At 43.1% G+C, this 26,099-nt stretch overlaps 1 protein-coding gene across 1 annotated transcript in view; it reads left to right on the top strand.

Moving 5' to 3' along the window:
- Window positions 1–23,216, top strand: part of NSMCE2 (NSE2 (MMS21) homolog, SMC5-SMC6 complex SUMO ligase) — a 243,427-nt gene extending 220,211 nt beyond the window's left edge. The window contains exons 5-7 of the mRNA XM_070942023.1: window positions 11,860–11,963; window positions 13,996–14,102; window positions 22,832–23,216. Coding sequence (XP_070798124.1) covers window positions 11,860–11,963; window positions 13,996–14,102; window positions 22,832–22,946 — 326 coding nt within the window. The 3' untranslated portion in view covers window positions 22,947–23,216. The remainder of the gene's footprint in view (window positions 1–11,859; window positions 11,964–13,995; window positions 14,103–22,831) is intronic.
- The last annotated feature ends 2,883 nt before the right edge of the window (window positions 23,217–26,099 follow it).

Here is a 26,099-nt window from a genome sequence, read left to right as displayed (position 1 = left end):
AAAAACACCAAGATTTTGCTTACCAAATGCCCACTAAAAAAAAAAACCAGCTTCAAAAAGCTTGATTCCTATCAGCCCAGAAAGAATAGTGTGTTCCATCTGCCAAGATGCCCTGATACCATAAAAATAAAAAATGGGGAGGATATGCTAGTTATTTATTATTATTATTTCTTATTTATTGGACTTCTATATCGCCCTTCTCCCGAAGGACTCAGGGCAGTGTACAGCCATATTAAAACACATATAAATTTACAAAATTTAAAAACAATTTAAAATCAAATATATAAAAAATTTGGCCCACAAATTAAAAAACTAACATACACCCATTATAAAATTCATATTAGGCCAGCCCGGCTTGTTGGAACAGAAGGGTCTTCAGCGCGCGGCGAAAGGTACGCAGGTCAGGGATTGTACAAACCTCTAGGGGGAGCTCATTCCAGAGGGCTGGTGCCCCCACAGAGAAGGCTCTCCCCCTGGGTGTCGCCACTCAGCATTGTTTGGCCGACGGCACCCTGAGGAGCCCCTCTCTGTGGGAGCGTATTGGCCCCCAATACGCTCCCACAAAGCGTATAGTTGCATCAGAGAATGTAGGGGTGGTTGCTTGTACCCATGTATGTATTATCTGACTATGCTAAAGCCTTTGATTGTGTGGATCACAACAAATTGTGGCAAGTTCTTAAAGAGATGGGAGTACCAGACCATCTTATTTGTCTCTTGAGAAACCTATATGCGGGTCAAGAAGCAACAGTGAGAACTGGACATGGAACCACTGATTGGTTCAAAATTGGGAAAGGAGTCCAGCAAGGCTGTATACTGTCATCCTGCCTTTTTAATTTATATGCAGAGCACATCATGAGAAAGTTAGGGCTAGATGAATCAAAGTTGGAATTTAGATTGCTGGGAGAAATATCAACAACCTCAGATATTCAGATGATACCGCTCTAATGGCAGAAAGTGAAGAGGAACTAAAGAGCCTCGATGCGGGTGAAGGAGGAGAGTGCAAAAGTTGGCTTGAAACTAAACATTAAGAAAACTAAGATCGTGGCATCCGGCCCTCTCAATTCCTGGCAAATAGATGGGGAAGAAATGGAGGTAGTGACAGATTTTATTTTCCTGGGCTCCAAGATCACCGCAGATGGGGACTGGAGCCAAGAAATTAAAAGACGCTTGATCCTGGGGAGCAAAGCTATGGCAAATCTAGACAGCATACTAAAAAGCAGAGACTTCACCCTGACAACAAAAGTGCGTATAGTCAAGGCTATGGTTTTCCCAGTTGCAATGTATGGCTGTGAAAGTTGGACCATAAGAAAGGCTGAGCGCCAAAGAATTGAGGCCTTTGAACTCTGGTGCTGGAGAAGACTCCTGCGAGTCCCTTGGACTGCAAGGGGATCAAACCGGTCAGTCCTAGAAGAGATCAACCTGACTGCTTTTTAGAAGGCCAGATCCTGAAGATGAAACTCAAATACTTTGGCCACCTAATGAAAAGGAAGGACTCACTAGAGAAGAGCCTAATGCTGGGAAAGACTGAGGGCAAAAGAAGAAGGGGGCGACAGAGAAGGAGGTGGCTGGATGGAGTCACTGAAGCAGTTGGCGTGGGATTAAATGGACTCCAGAGGATGGTAGAGGACAGGAAGGCCTGGAGGAACGTTGTCCATGGGGTCACGATGGGTCGGACACAACTTCGCAACTAACAACAAAAATGTCATTATCTGTTTATCTTGCACATTTAATAACAGTAATAAAAGAAAGAATCCGGCGACAATACTTTTTAATATCAAGCAAGCACACCTGCCTACCTTTCCCAGCCCCACTCACTGCCTCTTGTTAAAATTCCACACATGTAAATACCACTAAATATAGGAGGTCAATTTAGATCAGGGGTCTCCAACCTTAGCAATTTTAAACCTGGCAGACTTCAATTCCCTGAATTCCCCAGCCAGCAAAGTTGGCTGGGGAATTCTGGGAGTTTAGTTCCTCCAAGCTTAAAGTTGCCACGGTTAGAGACCCTTGGTTTAGATTCTTTGACAGACCACCAATTATAGATGACATCCCCTATGCTATGAACACAATACTATATTAAGAATATCTAAGTTATTGGCTGTTGCCATGTTTTCTGACAATGCAGTCAAAAATTAACGTTCCAATTGAAGGATCTGCTTCTGTAAATTGGCTTCTAAAAATGAAGTCTAGCAAATTTACCAAAGTTACAAGCTCACCCAAACAAATAACAAGTAAATTCTCCTGTTCCTCAACAATACCAGGGTTAGTTGTCCATGGAGCAAGAAAGCGGATATACTTTATCGCTTTTAGGTGATCCTTAATCATTCAGGCAAGCAGGAATTCGGCTGTTCACAATCCTAGAAAGTTTGTGTGGTGTGTGCATCAATGCATCACAAGGGAGGATCTGTGCTGTAAATCATTTCTGTGCAGTCTCCAAGTCAGTTTGACCCAGGTGAATGGCATTGTTCAAGCAGCATAATTAATTTGAGAGCAGATATAAAAGTATAAGAAATAGCACAAGGCTGTAATACAGTACATATACTTCCATAGAAGCTACACATTTTTTAAAAAAGGCTCTTGAATGCAGGAATAAACAGCAGAGTTTCCAACAACTCTTAACAATTGGTCGTATGACACATTCTTTGGGGTGGCACTGACTTAGATTTTATCCTGTCTGTGTGCTGTATAAGTGAATTGTTGTTTTATCTGTTCTAAGCCAACTGCAGTGCACGTGAAGATATTTAATTTAACAGTAACAGAGTTGGAAGGAACCTTGGAGGTCATCTAATCCAACCCCCTGCTCACACAGGAGACCTGTACTAGAGATTTGAACCGCCGAACTGCCAATCTTTCTGATCGACAAGCTCAGTGTCTTAACCACTGAGCCACCTAGTCAGGATAAGATAAGAGAACTGTTTTAACTTGTAGCTTTTTATGTTTATATCTGTCTTACCCTTTGTAGGCTTATTTACGTAAGCAGAAAATCAGAAAGCAATGACAGTAAAGAATAAGCTCTTAAGCAAAAAATAATTTAAAAAATTAAAGATTCTTTTAGTCATTAGAAGATACTATAAATATAAGTGAGGATGCTTATTTCTCTTACATAACCAATATGATATTTTAAAGTAGCTAGAGCCATTTATATGTACTGATTATATATTGAGGGAGGCTAGATTGAAAAATGAACTTTTATGATGCGACTGATGCCACGGTTCTGATAAGTGAAAATGCAAAAGGATCTGGGAAACTGTGATAATGAAAGTATAGAGAAAAATGGAACTAAGATAAAATATAAAAAGCAAACTAACGACAACAGATACAATCAGCCTCAAAACGAAGATACTGAAGTGATGGGCAGCTTCTGCCTTTTAGAATTGATAGTCAATTGACTGCACTTTTAGTCAAAAGTGCAGTCAAGATTGCTGGCAATGGCTTACTCTGTAACCCTCTATGGAAGCCAAAGTTGGGCTTTGAAGAAGCAAAACAGAAGCTTTTGAACTTTTGGGCTGAAGAAGAATTTTGAGAATGCAGTGAACAACCAAGAACACAAATGGATCCTCTAACAATCCAATCTAGGCTTTTACTTTTTTTTTCCACCCCAGACCACCCCAACGATGCCCTTAATGTGATGTCTCGCTGCCTGGAGACCGTGCGGGTCTGGATGGGGAGAAATAGGCTCAGACTCAACCCCTCCAAGACTGAGTGGCTGTGGCTTCCGGCGTCCCGATATAGTCAGCTGGTGCCATCGCTGACTATTGGGGGTGAATCTCTGCCCCCCCATAGAGAGGGCTCGTAATCTGGGCATCCTCCTGGATGCACGGCTGTCTTTAGAAGAGCATATGACGGCCGTGGCCAGGAGGGCTTTTTATCAGGTTCGCCTGATTCGCCAGTTGCAGCCCTTTCTGGACCGGGAGGTCTTGTGCACGGTCACTCACGCCCTTGTCACCTCCCGGCTGGACTATTGTAATGCTCTCTACATGGGGCTCCCCTTGAAGAGCACTCGGAGGCTCCAGCTAGTCCAGAATGCGGCCGCGTGGGTGATTATGGGCACAACCCGTTGTGCCCACGTGACACCCCTCCTGCGCGAGCTGCACTGGCTCCCATTGGTCTTCTGGGTGCGATTCAAGGTGTTGGTTACCACCTTTAAAGCGCTCCATGGCATAGGACCCGGGTACCTTCGAGACCGACTTCTGCCACCAACAGCCTCCCACCGGCCAGTTCGCTCCCACAGAGAGGGTCTCCTCAGGGTGCCATCGGCCAAGTTATGTCGGCTGGTGACACCCAGGGGGAGGGCCTTCTCTGTGGGAGCCCCTGCCCTGTGGAATGAACTGCCCCCGGAAATGCGTAAGATCTCCAACCTCCGTGTATTTCGCTGTGCGCTCAAGACCTTGCTGTTCCGCCAAGCCAGGCTATCAAAGTAATGATTTTTAAATTGGGTTTTAAATTTTGGGGTTTTAAATCTGAGCCGAAATTATGTAATAATTTTAATTATTTTTTAACTGATGTTTGTCTTTGTGTTTTTAATCGGCTGTACACCACCGTGAGTCCTTCGGAAGAAGGGCAGTATAGAAATAAAATTATTTATTTATTTATTTATTTATTTATTTATTTATTTATTTATTTATTTATTTATTTATTTATTTATTTATTTATTTATTTATTTTTTACTCAAAGCACCAATGGCCAGGCTCAAATTTACATGTTTTGGACACATTGTGTGATAACCCAGCTCCCTAAATACATAATGCGGCGGAAGAGAAGAGGACTATTAAACAGCAAGGTAGATGGACTTAATTTCAGAAACAGTGGGGCTTTGTGGGGAGATCTCAAGGGTCAGATTAGGAACAAATCACCTGGAGAAGGTCTGACTGTTGAAACTGAACTTGATGGCACATCATGAGTCAGGGCCATTTAGAATGGAGGGTGCCACACTCCTCACAATGAAACAGTGTTTTATGAGTGGTGGAGTCAGAATGGACATCAATTTTTTCAGTAAATGAGGTTGCATGTCCAACAGCCATGACAAGTTTGCCAAGCATCCCAATGATCACATGAGCACGGGGATGTTGCAATGGTCATGTGAAAAAACAGTCATAACTCCCCTTTTTCAGTTCCCATTGTAACTTCAAACAGTCACTAAACAAATGGCTGTAAGTCAAGGAGTAGTTGTATTTCTTTCTGATTATACCCAATCCATGTTTTTCAAGCCACTGATGTTAGAGCACTGATAACAGACTTGAAAAGACAGTGTCAAGAACCAACCCTCAATCTTAGTATAAGGCAAATAACTGACAATAACTGATAATGTGACCTTGAGGAAGAAGAGTGTATTAAGAGCTTCCAAAAGTGTATTTCCTTGAATCCCTACATGAAAAGACCTATTCAAGGATTGTTTTAAATTGCTATTGAATGAAGAACTCATTTGATTTCTTAGCAGACCGAAAGATCTATAAAGATAAGCGCATGATTAGCGCGGTTAATGAATCCCACAAAATAGTCTTATTGTTCAAGTTCGGACTATTAAAAATGATCTTGCTATGGAAAATAGAGGAACTGGTTCCAGCTCAGTGGAAATAGGCAAATGAAAATGTTTAAACATTAATTTTATAGGTATATTCATAAAATATAGTAAAGAATAAAAAGAATACAACTGAAATTTATGGGAGCTTGAGACATTCCAACATCTTGCTCTATTTTAGTGTTGTTATGTTAGGACCTCAACGTGTTCCATTATGTGTTCCATTCTTACTCTAATGTAATAATGAGCTTTTTTAAAACTTCTGTTCTGTTTTCCTCCGATGGATTCTTCCCTTTCTCCATTTTACACACAAAGAGGTGTGAAGGTGAAACTGCTACTTTTCATGTTTACACTAGATAGATAATCCTAAACACTTCAACTCATGCTCGGATTCAAGCGGTCCCAGTTTCCATATCTAGTATCTCCAGTTAACCTGAATTATGGTTGGGGGGGCTGGAGAAGGTAGCTGCTTTTAAAAAGCCACTGGCTATCCAGGCAAATAATACTGACTCAATTGTGTGGGACTATATTTCCAATTCATCCATTACTCATCACATTGTTCTGACCTAGGCTTCCTGAGACATTGAAAAGCACACGGGGGAAAAAAGGTCTTTATGGAGTTTAAAGACAAGTTTAACTAGCCTTGACTAGTTCTTAAATCAGTCCAAGTTTTAGTTTAATACAGAACTTTCTTTCTTCTAAAGCTACTCATTTCTCCCTTTTCCTAATGCAGTGTTTCTCAACCTTGGCACCTTTTGAGATGAGTTTAGTTTAGTTTAGTTTAGTTTATTATATTTGTATACCGCCCTTCTCCCGAGGGACACAGGGCGGTGAACAGCCATGGTAAAAACAATGTACAACAAAAATTAAAAGCTTATTAAAATAATTCAATCATTCGGCCAAATTTAAAACATCCAACTAAAATCATTTTAAAACCGCTATCAAAACCCAATTTAAAAAACCTTTATCCTGTCAGCCCAGCTTGCTGGAATAATAGGGTCTTCAGAGCGCAACGGAAGGCACGGAGGTCGGGGATCCTTCGTATGTCCGGGGGCAGTTCATTCCATAGGGCCGGGGCCCCCACAGAGAAGGCTCTCCCCCTGGGGGTCGCCAGCCTACATTGTTTGGCTGACGGCACCCGGAGAAGTGAGTGACATGGGGTTGGCCACGCCCACCCAGGTTTTGTGGCTCCCAGTGTTTTCTTTTCTGTGGGAAATGGGTCCAAATGGCTCTTTGAGTATTTAAGGTTGCAGACCCCTGCAATAGTCCAACACAGTCTGTGAAGATTGACAAGTGTACTCAAATTCTCCTCCTTTTTGTTTTCATTTGAGAAGAAGTAGAATCACTCGGATGTTGGCACCCTGAGCATAGCTTGGATTCTCTTTCAGCATCACAGGTTTGTCCTCGACTTTACAACAGTTCGTTTAGCGACCATTTGGAGTTGCAACGGCACTGAAAAAAGCGACTTATGACCGTTTTCACATTTATGACCTTTACAGCGTCCCCATGATCACGTGATCAAATTGCAGCTGCTTGGCAACTGGTTCCTATTTATGACGGTTGCGATTGTCCCGGGATTATGCGATCACCTTTTGCAACCTTCTGACAAACGAAGTCAGTGGGGAAACCAGATTCGTGTTACTGCATGGATTCACTTAAAAATTGTGGCCCCCCAAAAATGTCTTAAAATGGGGCAAAATGCCCTTAACACATGTTTCACTTAGCAATAGAAATTTTGGGCTCAATTGTGGTCGTAAGTCGAGGACAACTGTGTATTGGCTGTTTGAACGCAATCTTTGTGCAAACTTAGGTTGCCTAGCCAGCCTTCAGCTGTCTGTTTCTGAAATATTTTGGTCTGGTGGCTTAAAAAAAAAAAAAGGAGAGAAACAGATGTCATTTGGTACACAAGGATGAAGGGTATTACGTAACAGACAGGATGCTCTTCCATTCTATTCCACCAGCTACATCCCTCTTCCCACATGCACGCAACCCACCACTCCCTGCAGAGAAACAAAGTTGTGTTCTGCAGATCCAATTTTTGTTTGTTTTTCTGCCTTGACAGATGGAAGGAGTTAAGCTGGCACAACAAAGCATGGCACCACGTAGAAATAGCTTGATTCATCCACGGCATGAATCATCCCGAGTATTCAGCCCCCATTATAAGACAAAAATTAATCTGGAAAGGCTGGCAGTGAAACTACGATCTTGGTAGCCATGGAGGTAAACACTGGAGTTGGGTTTTGCCAGCCGTCATTCAAAGCTGTCTCACATATATACACCCTCCCTCTGGCATTGCCCAGCCTTGCAACTGAATACACAGAAGAAACGACACTCACGGAGGGACATTTGCCATTTTTCTTACAAGTCCCAATTTTTCCCGTATGCCTATCCTGAGTTTTGGGGATACATTAAGGATGTGGGATACATGAAAAATTGGACTTATAAGAAAGTCCAATTTTTCCTGTATGCCTATCCTGAGTTTTGGGGATATATTAAGGATGTAAAAACTCTCCCTCCCCCCTCCCTCCCTCTCCCTCTCTCTCCTCTCTCTCTCCCTTTCCTCTCTCTCCTCTCCCTCTCTCCCTCCCTCTCCTCCCTCCCTCTCCTCTCTCTCTCCTCCTCTTCTCTCTGCCCCTCCCTTTCCTCTCTCTCCCCTCCCTCTCCTCTCTCTCCTCTCCCTCCCTCTCTCCCTCCCTCTCCTCCCTCTCTCCCTCTCCTCTCTCTCTCCCCCTCTTCTCTCTGCCCCTCCCTCTCCTCTCTCTCTCCCTCTCCCTCTCCTCTCTCTCTCTCTCTCTCTCTCTTCACAAAAAACATCTCTACTAGATTGCTGTACATAGAGATATGTAATACGTTGTAGATCACTAGCCTACGCTCTATACTGTTTTATTTTTTTTATATATTGAAGTTTGTTATAGTGTGAAATACAAATAGAAACAGAGATCATATATACCGTATTATTAATGATGTATTAATAAGCTGAAACTTCAGGGCAAGGTGCATGAAACATCAGCTTATATGGGAAATGCTCTTTTGACATTCCACAACCATGAAACATATGTGGGATATTTGTCCACCTACCCATATTAGCAGCAGCAATAAAGTTGGATAGGAATATATTGTACTTTTGAAAGTCAGCCCAGAAAAATAACATGATAATACTAGCCAGCTATTATGGTAATGGACATTCTCCCTCTCTCCCCCTCTCTCTCTCCCTCCCTCCCTCCCTCTCTCGCTTTCTCCCCTCCCTCCCCCCCCTCTCTCTTTCCATCCAAATACAGTAGTCCTTGATTTACAACCATAATTGAGCTCAAAACTGTTAAGCAAGGCAGTTCTTAAGGGAGTTTTCTCTGATTTTATGACTTTTTTGGCCACTGTTAAGCAAATCCCTGAAGTTGTTAAGTGAATCTTGCAGTCATTAAGCAAATCTGGCTCTTCCCCCCCCCCTCCCCCCATTGATTTTGCTTGTCAAAGGTTTCAAATAGTGATCACATGATCCTGGGCAATACATCTGCCAAATATATATATATATATATATCCCAGTTGCCAAGTGCCCACATTTTGATCACATGATCGTGGGGATGGCTGTAAGCTTGAAAACCAGTCGTAAATCACTTTTTTCAGTGCCATTGTAACTTTGAATAGTCACTAAACAAATGGTTGTAAGTCAATGGCTACGTATATTGGACTTGAGGTATGCAGCCTTAATAGTTACACATAGACAGTGCAGAAAAAGACTCTTCTATTTGTCTATTGCTGCCAAAAATGGAACTTAAAGTCATGTTTAAGTCTAGTTGAATTCGTAGAGGTTATAGATAAGCCCACCTAATATTCACGATAACAGTACTGGAGGGCTTTACCAATAGCAATAGCACTTAGACTTATATACTACTTCATAGTACTTTACTGCATTCTCTAAACAATTTACAAAGTCAGCATATTGCCTCCAACAATCTGCAAATGAATATCTGAATATCAGTGGGATAGAATCACTTGTTCAAGAGAGTTTTAAGGGGGAATGCCTACGTAACCGAAATTGAAAACAATGCTTGCTAAATGATTGCCCAACTGATGCAGAGCTGCTTTTGAATTTATTAAACCATCGTATTTGTGCAAATTGATGTGTAAATCTATTTTAACGTTCTTGCAAACTGGGAGTTGACGTAGCTGAGTAAGAAAGCTTGAGAGGTGGATCTGGACTATCTCTGCCTTTTTTCGAAACATGTAGTCCAGCTTTAACACAACAAATATGAAAGTAGGAGACCAGTTGCATTGCCCCACATTTGGTGTCTATAGGCAAGAGGAGCTACAAATAATTATCAATAGCACTTAGACTCAGTGGTGAAATCCAAATTTTTTTACTACCGGTTCTATGGGCGTGGCTTGATGGGCATGGTGTGGCTTGGTGGGCATGGCAGGGGAAGGATACTGCAAAATCCCCATTCCCTCCCTACTTCTGGGGGAAGGATATTGTAAAATCTCCATTCCCATCCCACTCTGGGGCCAGCCAGAGGTGGTATTTGCCGGTTCTCCAAACTACTCAAAATTTCCGCTATCGGTTCTCCAGAACCTGTCAGAACCTGCTGGATTTCACCCCTACTTAGACTTATATACCACTTCATAGTGCTTATATAACACGCTCTAAGCAGTTTTGGGTAGAGGACAGGAAGGCCTGGAGGAACATTGTCCATGGGGTCACGATGGGTCGGACACAACTTCGCAACTAACAACAACAACAAAGCAGTTTACAGAGTCAGCATATCATCCCCAACAATCTGGACCCCCATTTTACCAACCTCCAAAGAATGGAAGGTTGAATCAACCTTGAGGCAGTCAGGATCGAACTCCTGGCGGTGGACAGAGTTAGCCTACAATAGGGTACTTTAATCTCTTCTTTAAGGTGATTGGAGGAGAGGGGGAGAGATGATCTAGCCAAGGGGTGTGAAACTCGATTTCATTGAGGGCCGCATCAGGGTTGTGTTTGACCGCGGGGAGTGCGTGACTGGGGTGGGTGTGGCCAGCTCGACATCACTCGTGTCGGGCGTGTCAGGTGTGCCTCCTTTCAGTACTCAAGAAAGAAAAACCCCGACTCCATTTTCATAGAGAAAGGTACTTTTACTGAGTGTGAACTGAATGCCACCAAAGAAGAGCAAGGTCTGAGGCAAATCACATATAGAAAGCATCCTTAAAACCCTCCCTCCAATCGTCCAGTCAGGATTATCCAATCCACATCCCCCCCAGGGGTCATGTGGGGTGCAGCTTCCGATGGTGCCATCCTCCTGGTATGCCACGACGGTTGATCTTGAGTGGTTATCAGCGCTCTTCCCAGCTGCAGAGAAAACGCTGAGGAAAACTTTCTCCCCTCTTCTCCACCAGCTCACTTCTCCCCTCCCAGACATTCAAATAGCTCCCCCTCCCCCCATTACAATGGCAGCCGAGCAAGCAAGCAATAAAAAGGAAGAGGCTGACAGGGGGTGTCTGTGGTGGCCCAAGCATTCTGCCGACTCCCGAGCTCCGTTTTCATCTGCGACGGCCTCCTGTAACCCTCTGCCAATGAAAACAGAACTTGGGAGGGCCACCCTCAGGCCGTCCTCAACCTTCCCGAGCGCCGTTTTCACTGGCAGAGGCACCCAGGTCGGTCCTTCGCTGTTTCCAGGGCAACCTGAGGTGAGCCGAGGTGGCGCAGTGGTTAGAGTGCAGTACTGCAGCTACTTCAGCTGACTGCTAGTTCAGCAGATCAGCGGATCAAATCTCACCGGCTCAAGGTTGACTCAGCCTTCCATCCTTCTGAGGTGGGTAAAATGAGGACCCAGATTGTTGGGGGCAATATGCTATTTAGTATACTGTCTTTGGTGTAAGCCGCCCAGAGTCCTTGGAGAGTGGGCGGTATAGAAATATGACAAATAAATAAATAAATAAATAAACAAACCCCGTGGACCAGATCTAAGCACCCTGCGAGCCGGATCCAATACCCGGGCCGTGAGTTTGATACCCCTGATTCAGCCTATAGATTTGAGAACTCCTTGTGGTCTCCAGTCCAAGTACTACTAACCAAACCTAACATTTTCCTATGTCCCAGCAATGATAATTTTTTTTTTTAAAAAAAGCCTTATTTATTTCTTATTTATTTATGTATGTATTCACATTTCTGAACTGCCCATCTCCCTCAAAGAGAGAGATTTGCATCCGCAGTTAAATGCGTCATTCTCATGCATGTTACCCAGAGTCACTTGTCAAGATGGATGGCTATAGAAATCAAATAAATAAATCATGACCAAAACAGATCCATCCAGAAAACGAACAAGCGGGACTGAATGTCATTTTTCCCTTCTCTCATGCTACAGTTGGGATCCAGCCGGATGCAGAAGAAGGACCGGCCCTTGAGCAAGTCGATGAGGATGTTGCAGTGACTCAAAGTCAGAGGAAATTTATTTGCCCCATCACACAGGTAGGTCCTACATCTAGGTAGCAGAGAGAAAAGAATGATAGCTAGCAATAGAAGAGAATATTTGTAGCTCAGGGTTGAATTGCGGCAGTGTTGAAATCCAAATTTTTTTACTACTGGTTCTGTGGGCGTGGCTTGGTGGGCATGGTGTGGCTTGGTGGGCATGGCTTGGTGGGTGTGGCAGGGGAAGGATACTACAAGAGCCTTGGTACTACAGTGGTTTAAAGCACCCTGTTATTAACACAGCTGCCTGCAATTTACTGCTGGTTCGAATCTCTCCAAGGCTCAAGGTTGACTCAGCCTTCCATCCTTTCTAAGGTAGGTTAAATGAGCACCCAGTTTGTGGGGGCAATAAGCTGACTTTGTATAAATATACAAAAGTATGAAGGCTATTGCTTAATGCACTGTAAGCCGCCCTGAGTCTCCGGAGAAGGGCGGCATATAAATCAAATAAAAAAAAAAAATCTCCATTCCCACCCCACTCCAGGGGAAGGATATTGCAAAATCCCCATTCCCTCCCCACTCCTGCGGAAGGATATTGCAACATCTCCATTCCCACCCCACTCTGGGGCCAGCCAGAGGTAGTATTTGTCAGTTCTCTGAACTACTCAAAATTTCTGCTACCGGTTCTCTGAACTACTCAAAATTTCCGCTACCGGTTCTCCAGAACTTGTCAGAACCTGCTGGATCTCACCCCTGAATTGCGGGCAGAGGTGAAATCCAGCAGGTTCTAACAGGTTCTGGAGAACCGGTAGCGGAAATTTTGAGTAGTTCGGAGAACCAGCAAATACCACCTCTGACTGGCCCCAGAGTGGGGTGGGAATGGAGATTTTGCAATATCCTTCCCCCAGGAGGGGAGGGAATGGAGACTTTCCAGTATCCTTCCCCTGGAATGGGATGGGAATGGAGATTTTGCAATATCCTTCCCCTGCCACGCCCCCCCAAGCTACACCCACAGAACCAATAGGGGAAAAAAATGGTTTTCACTCCTGATTGCGGGATCCCTGCTACCTCTCTGAGCTTGGTTGTTTTCTTGCAGACGTTTCATCACCCAACTCGGTAACATCATCAGTGCTAGAAGAGAATGGGGGGGGGGTAAACTTCACTCTCTTCTAGCTTTGACAATAGTACCTAATTGGGTACCGAAATATCTACAAGAAAACAAACCAAGTACCAAGGACCCCACAGTGATAGCTAGAGAAGACATAGCAGGTTCACAATTGCATTCTGCTCACATTCCGCAATATGAAATCATATGCTGGAGGTTACATGCATATACTGTATAGTGTGTCTCTTACTTTATTTGACGTTTACCAATAGTTTTTGGCTCAAGCCTGCAATGAAATTGTTAAAGAGGAGTGTTATTTTTTCTGTAGTGAAAGCCTTTTAAGTGTGAAATGGCTGCAGACTGATTTTCTTCTGCAAAAGTCCCACCAGTTTGTGCAATATAATTTGGACACAAAAACTGGTGTGGTTAAAAACTAAAGGGATACAATGCCTAATGGACAATTGAACAGAGAAGATTATGGTCTGTTGCCATCCACTTTCTTTGCTTGCTTTTTACCTTATTCATCTAATAAATATATTTCTGGTGGCCCACTAATATTTTGCAAGACAAAAGTGAGCCTACTTGTCGTATGCAAACTTGAACATATCCTGTTTTTTAAGAATGTGAAAAAGATGCCTTATTAATGGGGACTCAAGTTCTACCACCCTTGCAGGAATCCTATTCTTTTTTAAGCATTTACGTTTTATTTTCCCCTCTTTTCCTTCTCTTCTTTTAACCCTTGATTCAGCAATCCTTTTATTTGTCCTCCCTTTAAGCAAATACCTGCCTGTGTATGCCTCTCCATGTATGCGAGAAAATCAATTCCAAATTACTTCATTCGTTGGCAGCCTTACGTCACAGTAATAATCATAAACAACAGTAGTCGTAGTTGTCAATTAATGGGGTTTAATTTGTGGAGCCACTGACAGACACTACTGAGTTGTTGATTTGAACAATTGGTTATGCGGCCCAATAATTTTATTGCAGGAAGAAATGAAGAAACCAGTTAGGAATAAAATCTGCGGCCACACCTATGAGGAAGAAGCCATCTTGGAACACATCCGGCGCAGACAACAACATAAGAAGAAAGTCAAGTAAGCAGTCCTGAGTGTTGATGGAAAGTGGAGGGGGGGGAAGAGAGAAAGAGAGAGCGAGAGAGAGAGGAGAGAGGAGAGAAAGTGGAGGGAAAGAGAGGAGCGAGAGAGGAGAGAGAGAGTGGAGGGAAAGAGAGAGAGAAACAGGCAGAGAGAGAGAGAGAGAAAGAGAGGAGAGAGAGAGGAGAGAGAGGGGGAGGGAAAGAGAGAGAGAGAAAAAACAGGCAGAGAGAGAGAGGGAGGGAGAGGGAAAGAGAGTGTGCGCCTTATTCCACTTGCAGAAGTAAAATGCAGATTGTGTGAGTTTACAAAATTCTAGCTTGGAAGCCAACCCAAGACCAGATGTGTAACTTACTATCTCATAAGAAGATATGGGTAGTTTTTGCCATTACATTTCCTCATAAAAAATATTGCTCAGAGTGACAACTGAAGGACGCAATTTGACACATCCGTAACATGTAGGCCGCTGTTATGGAAATTGGAGCACAGATAGTCCTCGACTTACAACAGTTTGTTTAGTGATAGTCCAAAGTTACAACGTCTCTGAAAAAGGTGACGTATGACTCTTTTTCCCATTTACGACCATTGTAAGCAAACTCAGCCTGCAATACTGCATTCTAACCACTGTGCCACCACGGCTCTTAATTTTGGTCTCATTATGTTTGTAAGTCGAGGACTACCTATTGAGAGTTCCTGTGTCTCCTAGTTCTTTTAATAGCTCATACTCCAGCTTTGTCAGACATGTTGGATTGATAATAAGGTGCCATCACATTGCCTCCTAGCAACCACACAGATTAGACTTCTTCAGGGTAATTTGTCTCTATCTTAATTTTCAAGTCTTCCAACGCTGTACCCATTGCTACTGTAATTGAATTTATCCTGCTTCCTGCTATATAACAGATAACAGATTAACAAAGTTGGAAGGGACCTTGTAGGTCATCTAGTCCAACCCCCCGCTCAAGCAGGAGACCCTATATCATTTCTGATAGATGGCTGTCCAGTCTCTTCTTGAAAGCTTCTAGTGATGAAGCTCCCACAATTTCTGAAGGCAACCTGTTCCATTGGTTGATTGTTCTCACTGTCAGAAAATTTCTCCTTATTTCTAGGTTGAATCTCTCCGTCCATTATTCCTTGTCTGGCCTTCAGGTGTGTTGGAAAATAGCTTGACTCCTTCCTCTCTGTCGCAGGCCCTCAAATATTGGAACTGCTATCATGCAGTTGGTCCTTCTCTTCACCAGACTAGCCATGCCCAGTTCCTGCAACCGTTCATTGTATGCTTTAGGCTCCAGACCACTAATCATCTTTGTTGCTCTTCTCTGCACTCTTTCTAGTCCCAACATCTTTTTTATAGTGTGTCGTTTACAGCGTATAGATTTGTCCTCTTCTCTTTCCTTCCCCTTCCTTCTTTTCCAGAAAGCTGTCTTAATATACCGTATCCAAATAGCCTAATTTGAGCTTGGTTGTTTGGGCCTTCAGTGAGAACTCTGGATCGCCTCTTTTAATTATCCCCAGCTACCACAGTTGCTAATAGGAACTGTTATCTGACACATCTAGAGGAACTAAAATGGGAAAAGCAGATTTCTTCTGAGCTTTCCAGTCCTGGATGTCTGATAACAGTAGTATAACTAATCAGACGCTAATTACTGTATGTCAGTTGGAGAAAGAAACAGCTCTTTGAAGTATTAGTCCTGAGGACATAGTGTTAGCCATAAAGCAAAGCAATTTGGAACAGGGAACGAGGGATTTAATACAGAAGCATGCCATCCTTTTCCCTAATTTTGCTCTCCATCCCAAAGTATGGCTTCTGTTATCTTAAAACAGCAGCTAAGGCAAGCTGGCAATATTATTTGGTACCTGGGAAGCTTATGACTGTCGCCATTCATTCATTCCTTCACCCACCTGCCTGTCCGTGGCAGGTGCTGCAGCATGTAATTTCTCTCTCAAGGTATAATTAACACCAAGTACAATATTAAGATGAGTCAAGCAAGGATCCAGATGAAATATCTACACTAGAGAGTTATAACAGGCTCTGTTCTGACTGGTTTGCTGGATTGCCTTTGGCAACTTAAGCGCATAAAAGGAACTCTCCTGGATCAAATCATTGGGCTGCCTTGTCCAGTCTTCTGATGTCAATTTACAGGTTAACCAGAAGCTTCCGAGAAGATATGAAGTGATGGCCTTCCCCCCTTGTGGTTCCACAGCAATGGTTTCTAATCCATGCTACCCCATGTTCAGGAAGTAGCAAATAGCCATCATTTTGATTGTCTATGAATTTGTATTGTCCTTTTTTTTTTTTTTTACACTATTTGAATTAATGGCCAGTCTAGTAAATGGCAGTAAAAAGCTGAAATACAAGAAGGAACAGTTCTTGCTGAGCTGGCTTCTGCTTGCATCTAAATTTCTGGGAAAAAATAACATTTAACAATATCCAAGTTAAATATTTAGATGTGTAAGCAGCTGGGAAACTTATAATCTAAGCTCTGACCTTGTTTTTAATTTCCGCTCAAGAGACTCCAGACTTTATCCCGCACTGTACAGGAACATCCTTTATCTCCTTCCAATGTTTCCTTTCTCAATTCTTAATTTCAAAAGCGTTTGAGCTATTGTCTGAATTCACAGATGACATTGTCTGGTTGCTTAGTCCATAATCGGCTGGGTTCATGCATTGCTCTGTGTCATAACCAGGGCCTACAAAATACACAGCAAGATTCACTGGAGATGGTCAATTAAAACTAGATGATGATCTAATGCAGGGGTGTCAAACTCACGTTATCATGGCGGTGTCACGTGACGTATTGGGACTTTCTCCCTCCCCTTCGCTAAACCGGGCGTGGGCATGGCCAGCATGTGACGCATCCGGCCCGCGGATCAGGAGTTTGACAGCCCTTATCTAATGCAACATGTCATCTTAGCCCAATCAAGAGCGGCCAATACTTTTTAATACCTTGGATTTGGAATCCTAGTGTATCACTTTGCTGTTTGAGATCTACTGATGGTGTGTCCGGAAGGAAATAGGGAAAAAAATTCCAGATTTCCAGCAACGTAGAAAGTAATGTTTTAGCGTCACCAGGTGAATCCATGATTATGGATGTTCAGCTGCACCAGCTGCACACTCTCAGTGTTTCTCAAACTTGGCAACTTTAAGATGTGTGGACTTCAACTTGGATTGTGGATTTAGACTGGAATTAAAGTCTTCAAGCAGTGTCATCTCAACACTTGCCGTTATTCTGGGTTTGGGATAAACAGATTCCATTTTAGGCAGCTCAGAAAGTAGATGACTATACTTAGGACAAAGGTCAGCAACCTGCGGCTCTGGAGCCGCATGTGGCTCTTTCATCCCTCTGCTGTGGCTCCCTGTTGCTGGTTGTCTCCACAATTGATAGAGCTTTCAGTTAGGACAGGTAGAGGAAAAAGGATGCCGTGCTAGGAGGAGACTCTATGGTGGGGGAACTGGACTTCCGGTCAGCAGAGGAAAAAGGATGCTGTGCTAGGAGGAGACTCTATGGTGGGGGAACCAGACTTCCGGTCAGCTCCAGAATTGAACGGGGGCTTCCGGTTAGGACCTTTGTGGCTCTTTGAGTGTTTAAGGTTGCCGACCTCTGACTTAGGAATGGAGCATCTTCCAAACTTCTTTCTTACCATAGACCGGTGTTTCTGAACCTTAGCAATTTTAAGAAGAGTGGACTTCCAACTCCCAGAATTCCCCAGCCAACTGTGCTGCCTGAAGAATTCTGGGAATTGAAGTCCACACATCTTAAAAGTTGCCAAATTTGTGAAGCACTGCTCTAGATAAAGAATTGGCAAAGCGTCCTTCCACATTAGGAAGCTAGTTTCCTAGATAACTCTCAGCAACGTTTAAACACATGCTCATGGACATATTCAGTATTAAATGTTGGCAGTAATACATTTTCTGTGGTTAAATCCTGGTGTTTAAATCAGGGATTCCTTTCGGGTCCTCTTTGGGGGACCCGCTCCCCACAAACTGTTGTATGCTGCCCAGACTCACGATGTGCATGATGGGTGCTATAAAAATGTGATAAACAAAATAAATAAATAAGACACCCACCCTCCCTGTTGCTGTTTCAGGAGCCGAGAATAATTGCTGAGCAGCAAAAGTACCAGCCTTGACTGTGTCATACAGCTCCTTTTTGACTGGAGGCTTTCTAGGCAATTTAACAAAATTAATTAATCTGGGTAAAAACATGTGCCAGAGAAATAATAATTATCTTCACCTCTTTGTAGATTGGGAGAAACAAACCCCAAACTGTGAGACTCTGTGGTTTGCCCAAGGCAAACGCATCACGCTGGAGACACAGCACTGGAGAACTGCCTTTGTCGGTCTGGGGCAAACGCCTTCCCAGACGGGATTTTGGGCTGCCTGCGGAGTGAAGGGCCTCGGAGTGGCTGTGGCTGAGTCCGTCTCTCCTCTCCTGGGCCCCTGTGCTGCAGAGGCTGCGAATCGGGGCCGGAGAACAGGTTTTATCAGAAGGGCTTGCAGTAGTCATATCTGCAGCACAAGCAGTTTGAAAATGGGCCGGGAACATAGATGTGGCAGAGAGGATTAATATCTACATTTTATGGGGAAGAGGGAGATCCTCAGCAGTTGATTTTTAACAGAATAACGCAGTTGGAAGGGACCTTGGAGGTCTTCTAGTCCAACCCCTGCTTAAGCGGGAAACCCTATACCGTTTCAGACAAATGGTTGTCCATTCCAGTCTCTTCTTAAAAACTTCCAGTGTTGGAACATTCACAACTTCTGGAGGCAAGTTGTTCCACTGATTCATTGTTCTAACTATCAGGAAATTTCTCCTTAGTTCTAGGTTGTTTCTCTCCTTGATTAGTTTCCACCCATTGCTTCTTGTCCTTCCTTCAGCTGCTTTGGAGAATAGGTTGACCCCCTCTTCTTTATGGCAACCCCTTAGATATTGGAACAATGCTATCATGTCATCTCTAGTCCTTCTTTTCATTAAACTAGGCATACCCAGACAGTTCCTGCAACCGTTCTTCATATATTTTACCCTCCAGCCCCCTAATCATCTTGGTTGCTCTTCTCTGCACTCTTTCTAGAATTTCAACATCTTTCTTTTTTTTTTAATATCATGGGGATCAAAGCTGGATGCAGTATTCCAAGTGTTGTGAACTGCTTGAGCAGGCTATATAGAAGTTTAAGAAATCATTATTATTGTCATAATCGGGGGCCGCGGTGGCTCACATGGTAAGACACTGAGCCTGTGCATCAATGAGGTCAGCAGCTCAGCGGTTCGATTCCCTTGAGTGAATAAACCGCATAAGGACAGGAAAGGAGCCTCCCCTGTTTGCCTACCGGCATTCAGGCATCCCGCAGGTAAAGATAACACTGCCCGAAAAAATTCCTTTCACAGAGGCAGCCGGCCACTTTAGTGATCCTGGCTAACACATGCCATACGCTAAAAAGCTTTTTTTTTTAATTGTCATTATCATCATCAACTCTCCCCGCTTCCCTTGGACATGTACTTCTACCATTTCAAGACAGATCTGATTCAAAATGCAAACTTCCAGTCCATCACAGTTCTGCCCCTTCTTTGAGAAATTGGGAGAAAGCAAAATAAAGGTAATGCTTGAGTTATCACCACTTGCTGAGCAGCCATTCAATTTGCAATGGCGCCGAGGGAGGGAGGGAACTTAAAAAGCGGCACACAAGGTACACAGTGACAAAGTGGCAGCCATCGTAGCGTCCCCATTGTCACGTGATTGTGATCTAGGCACCCAAGCGCCCAGCTTGTGATTGTGACATTTCAGTGAGCTAAAGTCATGTGATCGCCATTTGCAAACTTCCATGCCAGCTTTTCACAAGCGAAATCAATGGGGAAAACTGGAAGGGAAGGTCGCAAGTTGCTCTTGTAAGATGCTCCTCTTGTTCTCCCGAGGAGCCCCACAGACTACAAGACCCCAGAGATCTTGTACTCTGTTGTGCCTCTTCCACCTGCCTGTCTGTCAGAGGTGGTATTCAGCCGGTTCAGACCGGTTCAGGTGAGCCAATACTGGCGACCTGCGGGTGGGCGCAATCCCATCCTATATCGCTGTGTTTTTGACGCCGCACATATGTTGGCTGGAGAATTCTGGGAGTTGAAGTCCACAAGTCTTAAAGCTGCCAAGTTTGAAGACCTCTGGCCTAGAGCACACAACTGCAATACACTGTGGTTATTTGGGTATATCTTTCAAACTTTTTAAAGGCAGGAGCAGGATAACAGAGGATAAGAATCGTGAAGATGAGAGGTTTGGGAACATTTTAGGAATGAGAAGGAAGAGCCAACCATGGCTATAGGAATCAAGCTAGGAAAACCTATCATAAAACTTTTTTTGCTATCCCAGGTATTATCTTAAGGGCTGGAAGCATTACTTCATGTTTTAAAAACCAATTTAAGCTTGCCAATGCCACATGTTGCATTATATCAGACTAGAGATGGTTACAGAACTGGGGAAAAAAATGGTAGTTTGGGCTTATCTGTATTGAGTGATCAAAGTTGGTGTATTTATTATTATTATTATTATTATTATTATTATTATTATTATTATTATTATTATTATTATTATTTGAGGAGGCAACCCTCTATTTTTTATATATATCTAGAGATTCCCAGTCATCCAGGTCATGGCAACTAGATTTTGTTTTTCCTTGAAAACACTTCCCTTCTCATTCAAGAAGCTTCTTCAGTTCTGACTGAATGGTGGAGGATGGAAAGATTTATATTCCTTGCAGTCATCTGGTGGTTGGGGGCACTTGGAGGTTTCAGTGTCACCTGAATAATGCAAATTGGTGTGGAACCTCCTTGGAACTTTCTTCTATTTTTCATGCTATTTGGTCTTCTGTAGCATTTCCGTGTCAGCCAAGGAAGCTGTCTTTTCGCCTGTCTTCTCCCCTGTCTCTTCAAACCTCTCAGAGTATCCTCTGAGAATCTGCACAGTTCTTTGAAGGTATCAAACAATATGCAGACTCTACAGTCTCTAATGCTATTACTCATCATTACTACCACCACAGGCAAATGGTGTCTCACTTACGATTGATCTACAGGGAGAAATGTTCCTAAATCTCAGCAACTCATTCCTCCCCAGGCTATCCATTCTCACCTGTTTATATAATTACCTTCTGCAGTCTCTCTCTCCGAACAAAGCTGATTTACCTACCAAAAGGAAGGTTAGCATTAAATCTCAGAAAATCTCTCCAAAATCCAACATATGGCCTGTTATTTTCTTTGCATTTATTCATTGTTCCTGACTTATTTTTTTTTAAATGCCCCTTCAAACTGAACTACATTTGGATAAAATTAAGTCAATAGGGAAGGATGTCAGCCCACAAATAATCTTAATTTGTGTGGGTTTATTGTACGTACAATATGTGCCCCAAAGAATGCACCAACTCTGAGCACAGATCTCAAATCATAACCTGCAAGGCAGATTCAGTTTTGCCTTCTAGAACTCTTGAATTTTACAAAATTCAGATTATTCTCACTGTAATTTCAAAGCACTATAACCAATGTGTATTCTGCAGCAGATTGGATGATTCATTACCTAGTTGCCTATATTTATAAACTACTCTTACAACTTTCCTGAAAATAGAATACCAGGCAACAGTATACAAATAGAGGCACTCCAATTCTAGACTAGGGGAATCGGTTTATATATGTTTTTATTAGTTTATAATGTAGCATACAAAGAAAATGCAGAAGTAAATAATAGGAAAAATAGGGAAGGGAAAAGGATAAGGGAAAAGTGAGGAAAAGAAAAGGGGAAAAAGAAAGAAAAGGCATTGACTTCCGATTCTTCACAGGTTCTCAGAGTTATGGGTTCCAAGAGCCATCCACCTTTCAGTTTGTTTTTTCATCAGTACCATTAACTGGAGGATGTATTTTTTTTAAGCTGTTACAATTTTTGGACAACTGGAAATCAGAAATTCTTGCTTACCTGTTACTGCTCACCTGAGATTAATGTAGGCAACGTAGCAGAGAAGGAACAGACAACTTTCCACAGTCTAATAATTTCCTATTTGCCAGACTACAAGTCCCATTAATCCCTGGGCAGGGCAGACATCTGACCATGAAGCATGGGATTAATGGCAATCACAGTTCAAACATCTGAGTGAAATTATGAGCCCTTTGCAGTTGAATCCAAGGCAACCCTCAAAGAGAAGTTTTGAAGAGTCAAATAAATAATGGAGGAAAGATGCAACTCCATTGAAAGGCTATTCCAGACTGAGAAGCCACCAGTTATTGGCTGCTACCCTGCTCAATTATTAAACCGATACAACATCCAAAACAAATCTCAGCATGTGGATAAGATGAATGGAAGCAGCCCTTTGCATTAGCCATTAATGGCCATTAATGGACCACACTAGTCCATTGCTAGTGTCAGGCGTTTCCATCGACAGGAAGACATCAACTGAAACGGAGCTAATTTTGAAGCCAGTGTCTTGTTTCTAGTCCCAAAGGTGCTTTTTCAAGAAGCAACAAGTCCAGTTGCCTCTTGAAAAAAAGCACCTTTGGGACAACCATGATTCAGATGACTGAGAATCTCCATTGATGGCTTGTTTCTCTGTTTGAAACATAGATAAATATAACACTTCTTCTGAAGGTCATTTTCCCACTGAAGGAGCTCATCGGAACCGCCCCACTGGATTTCAAGATAAAAGTGAGAGCTTCTGTTTTGCTAATTTGGGTGTGATTTTAACTCAGACCGTTTCCCCTTCTTTACAGATGCCCCCAAGTTGGCTGCAACAACAAGGAAGTCAGGAAAGCAGATCTGGTGTTCGATGAAGTCCTCAAAAGAACGATTGACATTTGGAATAAACGGAGCCAGTCAACACAATAGAGAGAGTCCCGGGCCCTAGCGGTTGTTACAACCAAGAACACGGGGCATTAGAAGAGTTCAACTGAGCCTAGGTTTCTAATTTTCAGCTGGTTGTGTAAGAGATTGTTGCTGCAAGTATTTCAATAGCAGGCAAAGTTGAAGGTCTGACCTGTTGCTAAAAGCATTTTCTTGGAAGCTGCCAAGTGTAAAATGCCTTGCTTTGTTTACCTTTATGTAGATTTTTTTAAAAAAACCAGTATTCAGCTCCTGCATTTTGTAAATAAAACTATGAAGTCCATCTTCAGTCCCCTTTATTTGCAAGGAGAATTTCTGCAGAATTTCTCTCTGGGGTTCATATTACAAAGTGTACTGTAAAATCTTAAATCGTCATCTTCTGGTAGATGCTTTTCCCCATGGACAAGACATAATAAGCTATCATTTGTGAATTTTTGGATATGTGATGGTAACGTGTCACTTTTTGTCAGTCCACTCCATCTCACAGAGGAAAGAAGCAGCATTGGGTATTTTCACTACCCTGTAAGTGAACTAATAAAAGGTAAAGGTACAGATTTCCCTTGTCCAGTCAGAAAAACGACTCTAGGGGGCAATGCTCATGTCCATTTCTTAGCCGTGGGAGCCAGCGTTGTCCAAAGACATTTCTGTGGACATGTAGCCAGCATGGCTATACATTGAGGTCACGAAACACTGTTACTTTCCCAACAAAGTGGTACCTATTTATCTACTCACATTTGCATGCTTTCAAACTGCTAGGTGGGCAGGAGCTGCAGCAAGGGACAGGAGCTCACCCCATCACACATCGCTCTGGTCTCAAACCCGGGCTGTCATCTTTCCAGTTGACAAGTTCAGCAGCTTTAACCACTGAGCCAACGCCCTCCCCCCCGTCCCCCCAAAGCAATAAAGCCAGGATACAAATCTAATAACAAAGTAAAATAAATGTATTGATTTAGCCGCAGTAAATCGGATTCATGCTACTGAGCTAAGTCCTATTTGGTGATTTCTAAAACACCATGGCTGTATTTACACAGTGGCCCTAAGCTTAAACTAACCTTATTATGACTTGGTATGATGCATGAAGTAAGGAATGCATTGCCACCACCTGAGTAGAGATAGAAGGGTGTTAACAGGTAGTGAAAAAGGGAAATGTTAGTGAAGGAATGTTAGTAGCATTAAGACAAATAAATACTTGATGCTTTCTTCCAAGAACAGAGCAGCTAAATCACCCAGTCTAGTTTCTCATTCTGATAAAACCTTGTGAGACAGCCTCAGAGGGGAGGAAGTTGTTCAAGGAAGCTCGCTGTGGCAATACATGTCTACCTAGAAACAAGTTTTCAGGAGCCGCTACTCTAACCTTCTAGCCCAGGGGTATCAAGCTCGATTTCATTGAGGGCCGCATCAGGGTTGTGTTTGACTTCGGGGGGAGGGCAGGGTGGGCATGGCCAGCTTGACGTCACTTGTGTCGGGGTGCTTGTGGTGGCCCGAGCACTCTGCCAGCAAAAATGGGCTCCCGATCTCCGTTTTCAGCTGCGACGGCCTGCTGCAGTCCTCTGCCACTGAAAAACGGTGCTGGGGGGGAGTGGTTCGTGCAGCTGGCAGAGGCACCACAGGCTGGTCCTTCACTGTTTCCAGGGTGCCTGCCTCCCGAGCCAGATCTAAGCGCTGCCTTGAGTTTGACACCTCTGTTCTAGCCAGTCAAGAGATCAAGTTGGTGTCTCAACCCTAGTGGGCTTCTCCTCTCCTGTACAATATCTTACCTAGAAGTAGATTCATAGGCTTGTAACCTCAGACAGCTTTATGGGTCTGCAGAGATACACATTCGTCCCGCTATGGTCGAAGAATTCATCAGCAGTGGACATACTGGTGGGATCAAGATGTCCTTTGGTAAACGGTGAAGAAAGTAGTGAGAATGGAAATGAGAACATTTAACAGCACAAGTTCTATTGATGCTTGAAGAATGTGAGAGTAATCATCTAGGAGATGAGTCTGAGAGAAAGAGAAAGAGAAAGGAAAGCTGACATGTTTTTGATTGCTTCTGTCTAAGACATCGGCTCCTCCAAAGGATTATTACAGGTAGTCATTGACTTACAACAGTTCATTTAGTGACCGTTCGAAGTTACGACGGCACGGATAAACAAGTAACTTATGACCGTTTTTCACACTTAATTACCGTTGCAGCATCCCCCCATTACATTTGAATGTTTGACAGCTGACTCATATGACGGCTGCAGTGTCCTCGGGTCATGTGATCCCCTTTTGCGACCGTCCAACAACCCAAGTCAATGGGGAAACCAGGCTGACTTAACAACTGTGTCACTAATTTAACAACTGCAGTGATTCCCTTAGCAAATGTGCCAAGAAAAGTCATAAAATGGGGCAAAGGTCCCTTAATAAATTTCTGACTTGGCAACATAAATTTTGGGTTCAATTGTGGGTCAATTGTTGAGGACTACCTATATTGAATACAGACTTATGGGGAGTGTGTGTGTGTGTGTGTGTGAGAGAGAAAGAGAGAGAGAGAGAGAGAGGGAGAGAGAGATCTGTGTGTATCTCTCCCTTCCTCTCTCTATCCCCATCTGTCTGTCCGTCCATCCATCTACTGTATCTATCTATCTATCTATCTATCTATCTATCTATCTATCTATCTATCTATATCTAAAAAATAACTGTATATGTGTATATACGTGTGTATAGACAAATCCCTACAATTTTCTTGGAAAGGTTTTTCAGAAGTGGTTTTCTATTGCCTCATTTCTAAGACTGAGAAAAGCGAACGGCCCTCGGTCACCCGGCTGGCTTCATACCTAAGGCGGGACTAGAACTCACAGTTTCCCAGTTTCTAGCCTGATGCCTTAACCACCGTATATACCAGACTGCCTGCTCTCAGAGCATAGATAGGGCAGTTCTATGAGATCTTTACGCAAGGTCTGAAGAATTTAGTCAGCTTTTCTATAGAGTAGTGATGTTGCTGACCACAACAACCTTTTGAAATCAACACATAGTCAGAGAAGAGGAAATAGCGGTCTTAAAGCTAGAAGGTGAGCTAGTCTTCTTTCCGAAATTCTCCAGCTGATCTTGGAAACATCTTAGAATTAGCGATTGTGTCCGTGTTTCAATGATAGTTTAAAAAGAGCCAAGCTCTGTGTGTAATATACTCGC

The sequence above is a fragment of the Pituophis catenifer genome, unplaced genomic scaffold, assembly GCF_029215685.1.
Source record: "Pituophis catenifer annectens isolate HBS135680 unplaced genomic scaffold, rPitCat1.0.hap2 SCAF_3, whole genome shotgun sequence".
Taxonomy (NCBI): Eukaryota; Metazoa; Chordata; class Lepidosauria; order Squamata; family Colubridae; genus Pituophis; species Pituophis catenifer.
This window is presented reverse-complemented; position numbering and strand designations above follow the sequence as displayed.